Below are 19,650 nucleotides of genomic sequence, written 5' to 3'. Positions count from 1 at the left end.
CTCAGCCAGGTGGCCACCAGCACGTCCTCACAGTGGGTGGAGCCGGCTAACCTGGAGAGTTGGGTGGTAGGGCTTAATCCTTGGTGTTTTGACAGATACCACGTCAGGAAAAGGCCAATCCTGGCTCTTCCGTGTCCTCTGGTCCTCCATCCCTCCCCCAGACTGGTGTCTTAGGGTCTTTCCGGGACTGGCACAGTCGCTCCCGCTAAGCCGGCAGCCACTTCTCTGGTCCCCAGCCCATCACCTTGGAGGCTCCCTGCCCAGAGCAGGTCCATGGGCGGGTGGGAGCGGCAGCCCAGCCAATCCCTCTGCCCCGCCCCTCCCGCAGGTGGCGAGTCCTCCGTGAACTCCGTGGCCATGCGCATCGTGATGGGCAGCTGGTGGCTCTTCACCCTGATCGTGTGCTCCTCCTACACGGCCAACCTGGCCGCCTTCCTCACTGTGTCCAGGATGGACAGCCCCATAAGGTAAGACCATCCCCCCCCAGAGCTGCGGCCAGCCAGCTGGGAGGCTGTACCGAGAGGGCGGGAACTTGCCTGCGTGGGCGGGCCACCAGCCAGTGGCCGACTTGCTCCCAGACCTACAGGGGAGCTTCGCTCCTGTTGTACTTAACATTTTACACAGTTAAGTACATGTGTAAACGCATTCATATTTCTCTGAGCATTTACATTTTTCTTACACTAATCAGAACATTAAAAATTAACCAATTAAATTGTTCTCATTTAAACATTGATTACAAACTGATTTAATCAAAAGTTTCTAAACATTCCATTAAAAATAATTAAAACCAAAGGTCTAATATATTTTCCAAAACTTCAAACACCTTAAAATTATTTTTAAGAACATGTTAATTATCTTAGTGATTAGAAAACTTATTTAACTTGTATTTATGAAATTATAAAAATATTGAAACTAGGGACTAAAATATTTCTTCATTTTACCAAAATGTTAAAAATCCTATCTAATAAAAGAGAAAAATGGTAATTGGCGTACGACGATACCCTTTTCATTGGCTAATCAGGGCTATATGCAAATTAACTGCCAACTAAGATTGGCAGTTAACTGCCAACAAGATGGCGGTTAATTTGCATATGTAGGCACAATGCAGGGAGGCGAAAGGGAAAGCAGGAAGAAGCCCCCTGCCACTGACAGTGATCGGAAACCCAGGGGGGAGCTAAGAGCTGGGGGGCAGGGCAAAGGCGGCCCTGGGGCCGCCTTTGCCCTGCCCCCCAGCCATGATCAGAGAATCAGGTGCCTTTTCCGCCCTGGCCAGTGATAGCAGGAAATAGGGGTGGAGCCAGCGTGGGAGCTGGGCACGGTCGAAGCTGGCAGTCCCGGGAGCTAGGGGTCCCTTGCCTGGGCCTAAAGCGAAGCCCACGATCGCGGGGCCGCTGCAGCTGCAGGTCCCCGCTGCCCGGGCTGGACACCTAGGCCAGAGGTGTTAGGCCTGGGCAGGGGCGGAGCCTGCAACCACGGGGAGCTGGGGGTCCCCTGCCCAGGCCTGACACCTCTGCCGGAGGCCTCAGGCCTGGTCAAGGGGCCGATCCGGTGATTGGTGATCGGAGGGTGATGAGGGTCAACTCCTTTGGCCGAGGCATCAGGCCTGGGTGGGGGGCTGAGCCGGGGATTGGGGGGATATGATGGTCCCCTTGCCCAGGCCTGAAGCCTGGGTCAGAGGCGTCAGGCTTGGGCGGGGTGTGGAGCAAGCGATCAGAGGGAGATGGGGGTCCCCTGCCCAGGCATGATTCCTGGGCCAGAGGCCTCAGGCCTGGGCAAGGGGCCGATCAGGCGATCGGAGGGTGATGGGGGTCTATGCCTCTGGCGGAGGCGTCAGGCCTGGGCAAGGGGCCGATCAGGCGATCGGAGGGTGATGGAGGTCTACGCCTCTGGCTGAGGCATCAGGCCTGGGCAAGGGGCCGATCCTGCGATTGGAGGGTGATGGGGGTCAACGCCTGAGGGCTCCCAGTATGTGAGAGGGGGCAGGCTGGGCTGAGGGACACTCCCCTCCCCACACACACCCAGTGCACGAATTTCGTGCACCGGGCCCCTAGTATGGTATAAAAGACTTAGTTGAACATGATGAAATAACTTGGAAAGGTCTTCACAGAGAAAAATTTTAATTTTTATGCGGTCCAATTTATAAGTTTATTCTTTTGTGGGTCCTGCTTTGGCATGAATTTAACTACTTGCCCAGCCCTAGACCCTGAAGACATCCTCCTGTTTTGGGGGTTCTTTTTCCGCAAAGGTTTTGTAGTTTTATATTTCAGTCTACACTTCTTTTGAGTTGATTTTTGTATAAGGTTTAGGTTGCGTTCTATTTAATCCTTTATTTTTTTTTTTTGTCTATGGGTGCTCACTTGATCAGCACCATGTATAAAAAAGGCTATCCTTCCTTTATTTAGTAATTTGTCAGAAATCAGTTGGACCTATTTGTGGGGTTCTATTTCTGAGTTCTCTGTTGAGTCCCATTGGTCTGTGTGCCCTCCCCTTTGCCAACAGCCCACTGTCTTTATTACCGTAACACAGAGTCAGCCTGGATACTGGGCAGAGTGGTTCCTCCCATTTTATTCTTCTTCGTCAAGATTGTTTTAACTATTCTAGGGTCTGCACCTTTACATATAAATTTTGGACTAAGCTTGTCTATGTCTATAAAGCCATTTTGGGGGTTATAATAGGAATTATATTAATTACAGTTGTAATTGCATTAAACCAGTAGGCTATCACTTGGTGTGAATGTTTATTGTGAATGAGTATTGAATTTTGTCAAATGTTTTCTTGACATTACTTGACATGATGATATGATTTTTCTTTTTTAGCTTGTAAATACAATAGATTACCATAGCTTATAAATACCATTGATTGTTTTTCAAATATTCTATTCCTTGAATGAATCTCATGTGGTCATGGTTTATGAGTCTGACATATATTGTTGGATTTAGCTGGTATTCTGGCTGAGAATTTTTGCATCTTCATTGATTAGAATATTGGGTTGTGTTTTTATCTCTTGTGCTGTTTTTGGTTGATTTTGATATCGAGGTAGCACAGCTGTTTCCCTTTCAGTATCAAGAGTGAGGCCATTTGGTTATATTTCTTCCCGTGAAAGATGATACTAGAACACCTTTATTTCCTTTTCTCTTCCCACTTCGCTGTTTTCTGTTATAGATTCTAAGACTTTAGACCCAGTTTACTATGGTCCTTTCTTTTCTTCTTATTTAAAAGAAATTTAATGGTTTCTCTGAGATTTTCATTTGGCATTTTTATTCTTTTGTTTTATCCCATCCATATTTGTAGTCATTATTTGCTCTGAATTCTGGTTCAATGCTTGTTGGCTGTTTCTTTATTCCATGATCTGGTCATTATTCATATCTTTATTTTGCTGAATTTTTGTTCAGCTAGAGTAGCCCTGTGAGCAATATATTACAGCAGTGATATACTTTCTGAGATAACATATCGGAGAATGTTTTTAGTTGCAGATACACACAAATGACCCTTCTCTGGGTCCCGTATTCTGGTGGCACAGCGCTCTTCTGTGTAACTCGTTCTGTCGCCTGAATTCTGTAGCATTTGCCCCATTGCTCTTCCTGTATGAATGCTGCAGAGAGCCCGAGATGATCCCACTTACCTCTTCCTTCTCCTGTCCTCTTTCCTTTCCTTGCTTCCATTCCCACTGTTTTCTTTATCCTCCCCCTTTCACTCCATCTCTTTTCTATCCCCCATCCCCCTCATCGCCTCCCCCTCTCCTTCCCTTCCTCTCCTTGTCTTCCTGTCTCCCTCTCCCCCTTCTTTCTGCTCATTCTCTTCTTCCATTTATTTATTCCCTTGTGCTCCTCCTCTGCCCTCCATTCCTCTCCCCTCTTCCCTCTTCTTCTTCTCCTTTTCCTCCTTCTCCTTCTCTCTCTCTCTCTCTCTCTCTCTCTCTCTCTCTCTCTCTCTCCCCTACCTTTCACCTTTCTCCCCCTCCTCCACGGCTTCCTCCCCTCATTTTCCAGTTTTCCCTTGTCTCACATCACTTTCTCCTCCCCCGCCCCACTTCTCCCTTCTTATGATTCCTTTTCTCCATCATCTTTATCCTTCCCTCCTTCCTTTTAATCTTCCTCCTCTACTTCTTTCCCTCTCATTTGCTTTCTCCTTTATTATTAACCCTTCTAATTTTAAACATCCTTTGAATTTTAAACATCCATCACTATTTAATAGAGTCAACCTACATGTGATTAACCATGCGTAGAATTTCCTTTTATTCTGGGAGAGTTCTTCAGCATGTCCTCCACACTCCTGACTAGATTTTCTCCAGTGTTCAGATGATTTTCAACTATGTTAATGAGTATATAAATTATATTCCTGTGTTTTTATTTCCACTTATCCTTTCTTCCTCTCACTCTGTTAGTATCTTCTTTATTTCTCAGCCACTGTTTATGGCAAGAGTCCTTACTATAAGGAATTATACCTATAGAGAAACAATATTTAAGACGTTTTACTTCATTTTATTAACATATGTTTTCTAATTATGTGTTTGGAATATTTAATGCGGTGTAGTTTAAGTGCATTTATACATTATTTTAAAGTGCTGAATCCTTTCTTTATGCCTTCATGCTGTTGTTCTTGATGTTCAGTTTGCTATTTCTTGATTCTGAGCTCTTTCCAGAAACAGGCAGATAGAGTCCCCTTAGGTCACCCAGTAGTAGGCTGGCTCCAGGTCCAGGCATCCTCCCGGGATGGAGGCATGGCTTAGGTGTATAGGCAGAGGCAGAGCGGTAGCTGGGATGCCAGCCTGGCCTCAGTGGGAAACTTTCCCTTTGGAGTTTTGTCCTAGGGACAGAATTTCTGTGTCTAGAATTATGATTGATGCAGCCTTTCAATAGTAAGAACAGCCATAGTGAAGCTGTGTTACCCTCCTTTCTGCATTTCTATTTTCTGTATCAGAAACAAATGCCAGTGACTGGGGTTGTGTCCACTATTCCCTGCAGAGCCCAGAGGAGACTAGGTGCCCCCCGTTATTGCGACTGCGAACTGCTCTGCCTGTGTAGGTATAAAATAAAATCCACTGAGATGACGCACCTTCAGAAAACATGATACCCCTGGCTGGTGTGGTGCGTGGGCTGGAGCGTCATCCTGCACACTGAAAGGTTGCACGTTCGATTCCCACTCAGGCCATATCCTAGGTTGTGGATTCAGTAGGTTTCTGGAAAGATGAATGGTGGGTCTTTGTCTTCCAGTGACGTATCTTTCTTATTAATTCAAATTATCTTCAACCTATACATTCTCATACTAATAGAAAACTATTCAATAATAATTGTAACTCCCCCTTTAAAATACTAATAGTTGCCCTAACCATTTTGGCTCAGTGGATACAGCGTCGGCCTGCAGACTCAAGGGTCCCGGGTTCGATTCCGGTCAAGGGCATGTACCTTGGTTGCGGGCACATACCCAGTAGGGAGTGTGCAGCTGATCGGTGTTTCTCTCTCATTGATGTTTCTAACTCTCTATCTCTCTCCCTTCCTCTCTGTAAAAAATCAATAAAATATATTTCAAAAAATAAATAAATAAAATACTAATAGTTTTTTTGTATCTAAATATTTTATTCTTTATTTTGTTAATGTGATGTATTTCACTGGCGGATTTACAGATGTTAAACGATCTTTGCATCTCTAAGATAAATCTCACTAGGACTTGGTGTATAATCCTTTTAATGTATTGTCAAATCTGGTTGCTAACATTTTGTTGATAGTTTTTGCATCTATATTCATCAAGCATATTGGCCTATAATTTTCCTTTCCTTTTTTTAATGTCTTTGGTTTTGCTATCAGGAAAATACTGGCTTTGTAGAGTGAGTTTATAGTCATTCTTCCCTCTTTGATTATTTGAAAGGAGCTTTTTCTTGTGCACACACATCTACACATTTTCAGAGGAGAACATAAAATAAAAAAACTGAACTCACCGGTAGTCTAATTTATCCCAAGTTATTTTTCCTTTCAATCATCTTGATGTAAAGAAATAACCACTATTCCATAAAACTTGCTGTAAACTTTTTATAAAGTGATGTTTAGGTTTTTTTTTTGCAGTTTTATGGTGAATAAATCTAGATGACCTTGGGTTTGGTGATGACTTCTTAGATTCAACATCAAAAGAACAATCAATAATAAATTAGTAAGTTAGACTTCATTACAATAAAAACAATTCTGTGAGAAAGACACTTAAGCAAATTAGAAGACAAGTCACAGATTGTGAGAAAAATCTTTGCAAAATACTTATTAGGTAAAAGATGATATCCAAAATATATAAAGAACTATTTAAATAGTAATGAAGAAAACAACCTATTTTTTTAAATGAGCAAAAAAAAAATTAACACACACCTTACCAAAGAAGATATACATATGGCAAAAAAAGCAGATGAAAAGGTGCTCAATAGCATGTAACATTAGGGAATGGAAAATAAAACAAAAATGAGATACCGCTACATACCTGTTAGTATGGCCACAATGCAGAACACTGACACCACCAAATGCTGGTGAGATTGGGAAGCAGCAGAAACTCTCGTTTATTGCTGATGGGAATTCAAAATGGTACAGTCGCTTTAGAAGAAAGTTTAACAGTTTCTTGGAAAACTAAATGAACTCATACTCTGTAGCCCAGTACTCATGCTCCTTGGTATTTATATAAATGAATTGAAAACACATATGAACACAAAAACATTCACATAAATCTTCATAGCAGCTTTATTTAGCAAAATGTGGAGGCAACCAAGATGTCCTTTAGTATACATGAAAGAGAGAAATACGTTGTTTTTTAATGAGATGTCAATTTTAAGATAAATTTGTGGATAAAATGGGGGAAAATATGAGCTGGGCAGGGCTAGGATAAATCAAGTAGGACAAATAAAGCCAAATTAATAATTTTTAATTGATCATACTATTTATGTTATATCAAAAAAGTCATAGACAAACTAAAGATGGATTAGTAGCTCTTATTTAAAATCACTGTTTATTTTTCAATTACATTTGACATACAATATTATGTTATTTTCAGGTGTACACCCCAGTGATTAGACATTATAAAACTTATTAAGTGATTGTCTCAAAAAATCTCATACTCATCTGACACCATACAGAGTTATCCTATCTAATAAAAGAGAAAAATGGTAATTGGCGTACGACGATACCCTTTTCATTGGCTAATCAGGGCTATATGCAAATTAACTGCCAACTATGATTGGCAGTTAACTGCCAACTAAGATTGGCAGTTAACTGCCAACTAAGATTGGCAGTTAACTGCCAACAAGATGGCGGTTAATTTGCATATGTAGGCACAATGCAGGGAGGCGAAAGGGAAAGCAGGAAGAAGCCCCCTGCCACTGACAGTGATCGGAAACCCAGGGGGGAGCTAAGAGCTGGGGGGCAGGGCAAAGGCGGCCCTGGGGCCGCCTTTGCCCTGCCCCGAAGCCATGATCGGAGAATCAGGCGCCTTTGCCGCCCTGGCCAGTAATAGCAGGAAGTAGGGGTGGAGCCAGCGATGGGAGCTGGGCACGGTCGAAGCTGGCAGTCCCGGGAGCTAGGGGTCCCTTGCCTGGGCCTAAAGCAGAGCCCACGATCGCGGGGCCGCTGCAGCTGCGGGTCCCCGCTGCCCGGGCCGGACGCCTAGGCCAGAGGTGTTAGGCCTGGGCAGGGGCGGAGCCTGCAACCACGGGGAGCTGGGGGTCCCCTGCCCAGGCCTGACACCTCTGCCGGAGGCCTCAGGCCTGGTCAAGGGGCCGATCCGGTGATTGGTGATCGGAGGGTGATGAGGGTCAACTCCTCTGGCCGAGGCATCAGGCCTGGGTGGGGGGCGGAGCCGGGGATTGGGGGGATATGATGGTCCCCTTGCCCAGGCCTGAAGCCTGGGTCAGAGGCGTCAGGCTTGGGCGGGGGGTGGAGCAAGCGATCAGAGGGAGATGGGGGTCCCCTGCCCAGGCATGATTCCTGGGCCAGAGGCCTCAGGCCTGGGCGGGGGCCAGAGCCAGTGATCAGGGGGAGATGGGGGTCCCCTGTCCAAGCCTGACACCTCTGGCGGAGGCGTCAGGCCTGGGCAAGGGGCCGATCAGGCGATCGGAGGGTGATGGGGGTCTATGCCTCTGCCGGAGGCATCAGGCCTGGGCAAGGGGCCGATCAGGCGATCGGAGGGTGATGGGGGTCTACGCCTCTGGCCGAGGCATCAGGCCTGGGCAAGGGGCCGATCGTGCGATTGGAGGGTGATGGGGGTCAACGCCTGAGGGCTCCCAGTATGTGAGAGGGGGCAGGCTGGGCTGAGGGACACTCCCCTCCCCACACACACCCAGTGCACGAATTTCGTGCACCGGGCCCCTCGTTAGAATATAATTGACTATATTCCTTATGCTGAATTTTACAACCCCTTGACTACACTATAACTACTAATTTGTACTTCTAAATCACTTCACCTTTTCCACTCCCCCCCTCTCATCTGGCAAGCGTCAAAACGTTTTATGTATCTATTAGTCCGTTTCTGTTCTGTTTATTTTGATTTTTAGATTCAGTTGTTCATAGATCTGTATATTGCCATTTTGTTCATATTTTTTATCTTTTCTTTTGCTTCTTCTTAAAGAAGACCCTTTAGCATTTCATGTAATTTTGGTTTGGTGGTGATAATTTTTTTTAGCTGGTTCATGTCTGTGAAGCTCTTTACCTGACCTTCAATTCTAAATGATAGCTTTGCTCTGTAGAGTGATCTTGATTGTAGGTCCTTGCTTTTCATCACTTTGACTATTTCTTACCACTCCTTTCTGGCCTGCAAATTTTCTGTTGAGAAACAAGCTGACAGTCTTATGGGCACTCCCCTGTAGGTAACTAACTGCTTTTCTATTGCTGCTTTTTAAAATTCTCTCTTTGTCTTTAACTGTTGGCATTTTAATTATGATGTGTTGTGGTATGTGCCTGTTTGGGTTGATCTTGTTTGGAATTCTCTAGGCTTCCTTGACTTGTATGCTTATTTCTTTCACCTGGTAAGGGACATTTTCTGTTATTTTTCCGAAAAGGTTTTCAATTCTTTGTTCCCTCTCTTCTCCTTCTAGCATCCCCATGGTACAAATGTTGGTACATTTGAAATTGTCTCAGAGGCTCCTTACACTATCTTCATGTTTTTGGACTCTTTTTTCTTTCTTCTGTTCTGATTGGGTGTTTTTTTGCTTCCACATATTCAAATAGCTCATTTGATTCTTGGTGTCCACTACTCTACTATTGATTCCTTGTAGTAAATTATTCTTTATTTCAGTTAGTGTGTCCTTCATTTATGACTGGTTCTTTTTTATATTGTTGATGGTTCATTAAGTTTCTTGAAGTTATACCTAAGTTCCTTGAAGTTCTCAGTAAGGTCCTTGAGCATCCTTATAACCAGTGTTTTGAACTCTATCTGGTAGTTTGCATCTCCATTTCATTTAGTTATTTTTCTGGAGATTTCTTCCATTCTTTCATTTCCAACATATTTCTTTGTCTCTGCATTTTGGCTGCTTCACTGTGTTTGTTTTATGTCTTAGGTAGAGCTGCTATGTCTCCCAGACTTGGTAGAGGGCTTTGTGTAGTAGTAGGTGTCCTGCAGGGCCCAGTGACTCAGCCTCCCCAGTCACCCGAGCTGGGCACTCCAGGCGTGCCCCTGTGTTGGTTGTGTGCACTGTCCTGTTGAGCCTTGATTTCTGTTGGCATCGCTGGGAGGGATTGACCTCCAGGCCAATCAGCTGCGAGGACCAGCTGCAGCTACAGCGGAAGAGCTGCTGTGCAGGAGATACCCCTGTGGAGCAGGACTTGCTTCAGGGGGCTTTGGTGCTCGCTGAGTCTGCCCCTTGAGTGTGTCACTCGTGGATGTGCTAGGGTTGTAATCTGGCATAGTCTGAAGCTGCACTGCCTATGGGGCCTCCAGGAGGTACAAAGTCAGCCACTGTCTGTGCCCTTTCTGAGGCCACCCAGCATAAGCTACAGAGCAATCTGCCAATGGCTGGCACTTTTATTAGCTCAGAGGGGCCAGGAAGAGCCAAGCTGTGAACCAAGGTGGGATGCCACTAGTACTGAGCATGTGGCCAGTTTTTTAGAGGTATGGGGCATGCCGAGGCCAGCTGCTACTTGTTTGAGGGATTTTAGGGAGACCAAAGCATGAGGCAAGAGAGGCCAGTGGTGTGGGAAAGCCCCTGGAAATGGCTTGGATGAGCCTGCAAGTTGGTTGGGGTGGGGTGTCAGGGAATCACCAGGTGGGGCAAAAATTATGAGCCAGGTTGATGGAGACTCAGATATGATGCCTGCCAGTCGGTTCTGTGGGGGAGGCCTCATCAAAGGAACCCTAGCCTCTGCCAACACTTCTGTCTGGGAGAAAGCTGTCCCCACCTCTTGCCCTGATGCCAGATAAGTTAGTTCCTCCTTGTATGTCCCTGGATCCTTTCAAGCTGCTGCCCCAGAGCTGGAGCTCTGAGGGACTGAGTCCAAGTAAGTCCGTGTGCAGGCCCTTTAAGAGGAATGCCTGGGACGCCAGCACCTCCCTGTCACTCAGTCACAAACTCCACTGTTTTTATACCTGGAAGACTGAAGTTATGGGAACTTCTCTTCCCGGCACTTGAACCCTGGGCTCAAGGGTCTGGTGTGGGCCTGGGTGCCCCTCTCCTCCAGAGTGACCCCCAGAGCTGAGATATCTCTTCCGGTTGAAAAAACACAACAAACAGGTGCAGGACCAGCCCATTCTGAGCCTCCGCCCTCCTACCAGTCTCCAGTGCTTTCTCCTTTACTTCTCTAGTTGTAGGACTTCCATTCAGACAGATTTGGGGCAGTTCTCAGTGATGGTTTTTCTGTATTTTGTTGTAATTTTGATGTAGTTGTGGGAGGAGACAGGTACCAAATTTATCCACCAGACTTTATTTTAAAAAAATTAACTGTTCTTTGCAGGCTGAACTTAAAGGCTGTTTACACATGGGTCATTATCAGTTTGGATGTGAGGATTCTATTTTAAATTCTAATTTATGGATAAAGATATTGAACAGGAATCATAAACACATGAATATGACCTGAATTGCCTCAGAAGCTTTTGGGAGGCAGCACAATATTTAAAATATGTGAATTTTAATGGTCTTGCTTGTGATAGCACTCTTCAGTTGCGTCTGCTGGCTTCACTCTCACATGCCCATTTTCCACCATAGCCGTTCCCATTTGTAACGTCTGTAATGGAAGGCCAAGTGACTGTGAATGAGCCAGTCCTCCAGGCCCCCTCATTCACAGTGTGGCACAGAGCAGCATTGCTGGCATAAGCTGGAACCTCACCTTAGATCTCCTGAATCAGAATCTATCTAACCAGGTCTCCAGATGATGTTTATTCACATTAAAGTTTGATAAGTCCTGTCTCTGATGATAAGAAAATTGTGTCTGAAATTCCAGTAACCAGAGTGATGGTTGTATCTAACAAATGAACTTCAGCAGAGCTACACGTCAGTTCTTCTTGCCTTTGGGAACCACACACTGGAAAAGGCAGGCGGTGCTTATTAATGGGACCCTGAAAAAGAACATCCGAGTTCCTCTAGATGCCACGATGGAGTAACAACAGGTCCAGTCACATGAGACCTTCCAGCACTAATAAGCATAGAACTGAAAACAAATGCTGTCTACAGGCATTTTAAACATAAAGGTGCACGTGGATTGAGAGGAAAGGGAACATGCGCTGTGAAAACAGCAAGCCTGTGAAAGCTGGGGAAGCTCCCTCAATATCAGACAAAGTCGATGATACCAGAGGTCTGCAGTTGTCAACCATTTCATCTCATGGCACACATAAACATTTTATTGTATTTTTGCAGATCTGACAAAATAATAGGCATAATAATTTTGATTCATTCACACCAGACAGCCATTGCTGTGTGGCTGTTGTTATTTTTTTGTTTGACAGCCAGGGAGTGAGTCCAAGTAGGTCTGTGTGCAGGCCCTTTAAGAGGAATGCCTGGGACGCCAGCAGCCTCCCTGTCACTCAGTCACAAACTCCACTGTTTTTATACCTGGAAGACTGAAGTTACGGGAACTTCAGACTAGATAGGCACATTCCACAATTATAAAGGCTCAGACCCTTTAGCATGTTTTTTTTTTTTTTTTTAAACCGGAAGAGATATCTTAGCTCTGGAGGTCACTCTTGAGGAGCAGGGGGCCCAAGGCCCACACCAGACCCTTTAGCCCCAGACTAGATAGCATGTTTTAAAAATACTTGAGGCACACCGAAAAGCGTTGCCATAGAGTATTATACGGCATAAAGAGGCACATTCCACAATGATAAAAGGCTCAACTTCACTGGAAAGACAACACTTCTAAATATGTATGCATCTAATAATGAAGTGTCAACATTTATGAGGGGAAAGCTGACAAATCTAATGGGAGACATAGTCAAATCTAAAATAGAAAAAATTAACTTTATTTTCTTAGAAATTGACATAAACTAAAGAGCAGTAAAGCTATAGATGTAAACGACACTGTCAACTAACTTGACATAATCGACATTTCTAGAACACTGCACCAACAATTGCAGAGTGCACATTCTTTTCTAGTGTTCATGGGTCAGCCAGTAAGATGGATCACTCATTGGTCCAGAGAGTTAAATCTTACTAAATTTTTACTCTTTTTAAAGAGTAAAATGTTAAAGAGCATGTTATACTGTTATAGTTAACTTAAATTAGAAATCACTAAAACTTGCCGAAACCGGTTTGGCTCAGTGGATAGAGCATCGGCCTGCGGACTGAGGGGTCCCGGGTTCGATTCCGGTCAAGGGCATGTACCAGGGTTGCGGGCACTTCCCCAGTAGGGGGTGTGCGGGAGGCGGCTGATCGATGTTTCTCTCTCATCGATGTTTCTAACTCTCTATCTCTCTCCCTTCCTCTCTGTAAAAAATCAATAAAATATATTTAAAAAAAAAGAAATCTCTAAAACTAATCTAGAAAATCCTCAGTAAAATTTAAATAATAGAATTTTAAACTTATAAATTAAAGAAATAAATCATAAAAGAGATGTAAAAAATATTTCTAACTAAATTGTAATGAAATCACAACATATCAAAATTTGTGAATGCACGCTCTGACTGGGTTGGCTCAGTGGATAGAGCGTCAGCCTGTGGGCTGGAGGGTCTCAGGTTCGATTCCGGTCAAGGCGTGTACCTGGGTTGCGGGCACATCCCCATTGGGCCGTGTGCAGGAGGCAGCTGATCCATGTTTCTCTCTCATCGATGTTTCTAACTCTCCCTCTCCCTTCCTCTCTGTAAAAAAAAAAAAAAATCAATAAAATATATTAAAAAAATTTGTGAATGCAGCTAAAATAGTGTTTAAAGCAAAGTTTATAATGCTTCTGTAAGAAGTAAAAACCTTAAATTCAAGATTCTTAGTTTCTCCATTAAAAAGATAGAAAAATAAGAGCAAGCTAAATTCAAAGTAATTAAAAAAAATAGAATATGTGTAATACCAAAAAATTAGCAAAGTTAAAAGTTTGTTGTTTGATAAATTTAATAAAGTTGATAAACCTTAAGTAAGATTAATCAAGGAAAATAAATGAGAGAAAAATGAAATGATCAATATCAGGAATGAAATGGGGGGATTTTACCATATCTTTTAGTCCTTAAAAGGATAATACAAAAATATTATAAGCAAATTTAGGCCAATATATTCAATAACTTAGGTAAACACAACTTATAAAATCCAATTTAAGAAGAGATCTGAATATTTATATATCTCTTGATGACATTGGATTTACAGTGGGGCCTTGACTTATGAGTTTAATTCGTTCTGTGACGGAGCTCATAACTCAAATTACTCGTATGTCAAATCAAAAAGTGAACGAGTGAGACACGTGATGCTGGGCTGATGTTGTGGCGTTCACTGTGACGTTCGCTGCGCCAACTAGCGGTGGGGTTTCTGAAGCTGGCTCGTAACCGGAATTTTAGCTCGCAACTCAAAGCAAAAAATCGGCCGAGAGACAGCTCATATCTTGAAAAACTCGTTATTTGGGACACTCGTAAGTCAAGGCCCCATAGGCCTTACTACAAGTGAAGTTCCAGGCCCAAGTGCTCTCGCTGCTCTCCAGCATTTAATGGAAAACACTGGTTGTAAATTCTTTCAGAAAATAGAGACAAAAATGTTTTAAATTAATTTAATGAAATTGGCATAACCCTGATAACAAAAACTGAAAAAGATATTACAAGAAAATAAAGTTACAGATCAATATTCCCAGTGAACTTAGATGCAAATATCCTAAACTAAATAGTAGCAGATTGAATCTAGCAATATGTAAAAATACATCATATTCAAGTAGATTTTTATCCCCAGGATAAAAGCTTATTTGAATACACGAAAACCAATCAATGTGATTCACTACATTAACAAAATAAAGGAAAAGAATTATATAATCATCTCAATTGCTAAAAAAAAGCATTTGACAAAATTCAATACCCATTTATAATTAAAAATCTCTACATATAAAAGGCTAATATGCTAAGTGTCTGACTGTCTGGGTAATGATGTCACGTAGCAATGCCCAGCTTCTTCTCCCTAGTGACTAGCCTCCTTGCAGTTTCTTCAGCCCAGGAACATGTCTTGCTTTATAGCCGGGTGGAAACATTTAACCAAGTGTCTGTGAAGTCCTGGAGTAGGTAGATAGGATACTCGGTGGAATCCTATTTTCTTTTCATTAGCTGGAAAATGGAGATTTAGAAAGCTTAGAAACTTGACCTGACTGAAAAGAAGTAAGAAATGGTGGACCTTGAAAATGACTTCAGGTTTTCTCACTGCGCAGAATATAGTCAAACACGGCTGCAGTTAAATATTTTACCCTTTGTTCTCCCTGCATGATCTACAATAATAATCTGCTTCATGTTGATACTTACTGCTGTGTTGCTGACAGTTACCTGAAAGAGAAGTTGGGTTGCTTCACTGGGCTGGAAAAAGTTTAGCTACATCAGAAAGCAGGTCTAATTAGGAAAGTTTATTCTATATATATAAAAGACTAAGTTGACTCATGCATGCATGATACATATAAAACTCTCGCTGGCGCCAATTACACCGGTGTGTTTCAATCTGTCATTGTCAATCAAGAATTTGGTTGACACTTCTATTATAAAGGGCAAATAGCGATATTAAAATATTTCTTCTAATTAATTTACTTTCCATGTGCACAAATCCATGCACTGGGCCACTAGTAAGAAAATAAAAGGAAACTTTCACGACCTGATAATGGGCACAGAGAACTGTCTGCTGGGAATGTGGTTAATGATGACATCTGCGCTGCTTCTCCCCAGCCAGCAATAGCACTGCTCTGCAGGCCACGGCTGCGCAACAAACAGTAAAAGACATAAAAGGCAAGCAGTTTGAAAGGGACATGTAAAACTGTCTTTATTTCCTGATAACATGGTGGTCTTTGTAGAAAATCTTAACACTGTTGTAATAAATTTAAATCTAATAAATCTTCACAGGTTTCAGGAAAGGAGTGACTATGCAGAAATCAATGGTTATCTTTATACACTAACAACCAACACCTGAGACCACATTAAAATACAGTTACAACAGCATCCAAAGTATGCAGTTGTTAGGAATACATTTTTAAAAGATGTATAAGAATTATATTCTTAGTGGAAAACTTAGTGGAAAATATTTCCAAGAGAAATTGAAGAAGATATAAATAAATGTAGAGATATCCAATATTCATGGATTGAAAGACTCAATATGTTGAGATGGCAAATCTCCCTAATTGAGTCATAGATTCAATGATGCAATCCTCATCAAAATCCTAGCAGACTTTTTTAAAAAGGTAAAATTTAACAAGATTGTTCTAAAATAAATGGATATTGAATGGAGAAATTATTTTGAAAAAGAAGAATAGAGTTGGGAGACTAACACTGCTTGATTTCAAGACTTCCTACGGAGCTGTGAAGGCCTCTCGTTTCTCAGTACTCCGGTGCTCCCTGGCTTCTGTGTACGTCTCAGAATCACAGGTGGTTTTCTGCTCTGTAGCCTTTACCGAGATTAGTCCACATTTTTGGACCATCTCTGCTTTTATCTAGGTCACAGCACCTCATCCTTCTAGTTTCGGCGGGATGTCTCCTCCTCACAGTAGCTTCCTGGATGCTCCTCAAGTTAAATCACCCTTTTCTATTTTTCTCTTTCTTAGACTCCACTATGTTTCTTTCTTAGCAATGATCACACTGCATAACTATGGATTGACGTGTTCACTTTTTGCTTAATATGCATCCATCCTTCCAGATAATAAGCTCCATGGATCTGGGGACTGAGTTTGTCCCCCGTCATATAATGATGCTCAATACAATGCCTGACACAGCCCGGCCACCACACTAAACCCTGCAGGCCGGGAGCATAAGCAGCAGGTGCTCTTTCTCACAGCTCCTGGGGCTGGAAGTCTGAGGTCTGTGTGCTTGCAGGTTTGGCTCCTGGAGAGAGCCCTCCTCCTGGCTGGCAGACGTCACCTTCAGCCTGCTGTGTCCTCACATGGTACAGAGAGAGGGAGCTCTCGTCTCTCTTATAAGGTCACTAATCCTTTCATGACCTCATCTAAACCTAATTCCCTGCCCACCTCTAAGCACCATAACACGTGGGCAAGGACTTTAACATGTGAATTTGGGGGAGATACAAACATTAGGTCCATAGCACACAGTGTGCGTCCCCAATACATACATTAAATGGATGAATTAAATATTGAAGGTAGATTTGTTCTTTTTGGTTTGTATGTAGAGAATTAGGAACTTTGTATAGGACAATTCAATATTGGGATTACCTAGGGACAGAAAGAGGGCTTCTTGGATCGGCCCTGTCTGCAGTCCAGCATACACTCATGGGGGGTAGAGAACAGCTCGCCCGGAGGCGCCGGCAGGGGCTGGGGATGCGACCGTCTCCCGAACCCTGTATTCCCGTGCTGAGTACTGTGTTTTGGGCCACATTCCCTGTACATCTCTGCAAGGAAGGAGCTGGCTTTGGTGTTTTGTTTTTCTCTAGGTGTTTATTTTTATCTCGAGAGCCAATATTTATGTTGGATCTCCATATTGATTTGCTGGGCAAAGAGTTGACAGAACACCTTTTTCTAAAGGTCAAATTGGAGATTTTTCACATCTTTTTATTTTTCTTTCTTTTTATTCTTCTGTTGCTCCTGTCTTCTTGGCTCCACAGTCTGAAATGCAATTTGCAGCCTACATACTGCTTCACATTTGAGCCATGAGATTCATGAACTGAAAAGCTCCAGGTTTCATAGCTGTGATAAGTCATCCATATGCACAAACCAGCTATAGACTCCGTACTCATGCTCAGGCTTAAGAATGTGCAACACGTTAGCAAGAACTGTAGGATCCAGGACAGCGAATCCAGGGGCGAATCCGGTGTGCAGCTCCTGTGATGGTGCACAGCCTCCTCTCTCCGCCACCCGCTGCAAGCACACCATGATACTATTTGAAAATGGGAATGGCATCAGAATATTGGACATGGTTAAATAGCTGTTTTAAAAAACAGTTGAATTATTGAATTTTTAATTTGATATGGTAATAGATTTGATGTTCAGCTATGGCCAGATTTATAAATGATTTATTTGAAAGGAGGTTAGTGAATGCTTAGAAAGGAAAAAGGGATCCCTAGGAGGCAGAACCAGCTCCCCAGGAACAAGTCTCAGTGGCTTAGGCTACCATCTTTCCGCTTGTGTTTCTTCAACTGGAGAGGACAATAACTCGGTAGGAACAGTATATCTTGATTTTAGCAGTACTTTTCATGGTCTTACATAGTAATCTGTGGATAAGATAAAAAATGTGGCTTAAAATTAAATATATTTGCAATTGGTAACAAAAAAACAGCCGTCCCATAGCATGAATACAATAATACTTTGTTTAATTTGACAGATAGGCACCTCGTCAAGTGGCATAGAGTTCTGACCTTGGAACCATTGTGTTCAGCGATCATCAAAGACTTACATTAAGATAGCAAAGCACACTGATCAGTTTCACAGATTATGCAAAATGTAAAGGATGTATGATATGTTTATTATAAAAGTACTAGTGGCCTGGTGCACGAATTTCATGCATGGTGGGGTGCGGTGTCCCTCAGCCTGCCTACACCCTCTCCAACCTGGGACCCCTCAGGGGATGTCCGACTGCTGGTTTAGGCCCAATCCCTGTGGGACATCCCTCTCGCAATCTGGGACTGCTGGCTCCTAACTGCTCACCTTCCTGCCTGCCTGATCTCCCCTAACCACTCTGCCTGCCAGCCTGCTTGTCCTCAACTGCCCCCCCTCCGCCTCACCCCCCACCCCCGCCAGGGCTCTGTGATCAATGCTGCACAGAGGGAGGCCCTGGTCACCCGGCTGGGGCTCTGGGATCAATGGCAGAGCAGAGGCAAGTGTTTCCCACCTGGTCTGGCCTCTGCCATTAATCCCCACTCACACGGAGGCCCTGCCCGCCCTGTGATCAATTGCTGCCCACAGGGAGGCCCTACCTGCTCTGCCCACCCTGCCAGGGCTCTGTGATCAATGCTGCGCAGAGGGAGGCCCTGCCCACCCTCCCGGCTGGGGCTCTGCTATGGGCCTTCCCAGCCATGGCTTTGTCCGGAAGGAGGTCTGGAAGGTCATCTGGAAGGTCTCCTGATCTAATTAGCACATTACCCTTTTATTAGTATAGATATGCTGATTAAAGACAATTAAATATAAAAATACAAGAATGTATATTTCAATATATAATTATTTTATTGCAGATTTAATTCCTGGTACATTCATACAGGTATGGCTTATTAAAATTTTTCTCCTTAAGGTAATTTTGATAAGCTGTGTGTGCTGATAATTTTTTTAAATCCTGAAAATCATTTCATACAGCTTTCCTGTGTCGGCTCTGACTAGCAGTCTAACTCCTGATGAGTGCAGCACGCTGCAGCCACAGCACAGACGCCTTTTCTCCTCTGAAGGCCTTCGCCTCTGCAGCTGTGCTTCCCTTCTGGTGTTCCATGTGGAGGGCACTTGGGCCCAGGTTTCTGACGTCTGGCATGCAGGTTCCCCAGGAGTGAATGCCCAGCCATATTCTCCTGCCTCTCACCTGCCACCCCTTTGTTAGGGCTTGAGTTCCTGCAGGACACTTCTGACAGATTTTTGTTAGTGTGTGTACAAGCAGTACATGTTTCATTTCATCGGATTTCCCTCCTCTCGATTTTCGTGTTCCTATGTCACATGGTTTTATTGTATTAGAGGATATTTTTCTTCCATTGTAACTCATTAGTAATTACTTACAGAGTAGTTCACATATGTTTCAGCCACTCCTGCTTTCCAAGGGGGCTCTGGCCTCTGACTCTCCTCTCTGCATTTTCCCTTTCCTCCCATTTCTTTGCTCTCTCACTCTGGATTCGGAGGCACCTTCTGAAGTGTGTCCTTCGAGTAATTTGTTCTGTGTTCTCAATCCTCAGTGTGGGTCCCGTCTGAGAGTTACAGTTTCCCCTGCAGTTTACCGTACAGACCATTTTCCTTCACATCTCATCCTGTTGGCTTTTCTCTTCTGGCTGTCTTCTTCTTAGCCTATCTGTACCAGTTCCAAAAATGTTTGTAAAGAAATGGCACATTTGGTATTTTATACAGTTGTAATTTTTTACTGATTGTGTGGCAGCCCAACTGCAAAGTCTGGGATGGCTCTCTGTGGACT

At 43.5% G+C, this 19,650-nt stretch overlaps 1 protein-coding gene across 3 annotated transcripts in view; it reads left to right on the top strand.

The window, feature by feature from the left end:
- GRID1 (glutamate ionotropic receptor delta type subunit 1) overlaps window positions 1-19,650 on the top strand; it is a 617,880-nt gene that overhangs the window by 504,128 nt on the left and 94,102 nt on the right. For all 3 annotated transcript variants that reach the window (XM_059662029.1, XM_059662031.1, XM_059662030.1), the window contains one exon: window positions 329-467. In XM_059662029.1, coding sequence (XP_059518012.1) covers window positions 329-467 — 139 coding nt within the window. The remainder of the gene's footprint in view (window positions 1-328; window positions 468-19,650) is intronic.

The sequence above is a fragment of the Myotis daubentonii genome, chromosome 13, assembly GCF_963259705.1.
Source record: "Myotis daubentonii chromosome 13, mMyoDau2.1, whole genome shotgun sequence".
NCBI lineage: Eukaryota > Metazoa > Chordata > Mammalia > Chiroptera > Vespertilionidae > Myotis > Myotis daubentonii.
Note: the sequence above shows the minus strand (reverse complement) of the source record. Positions and strands in the feature narration are given on the sequence as shown.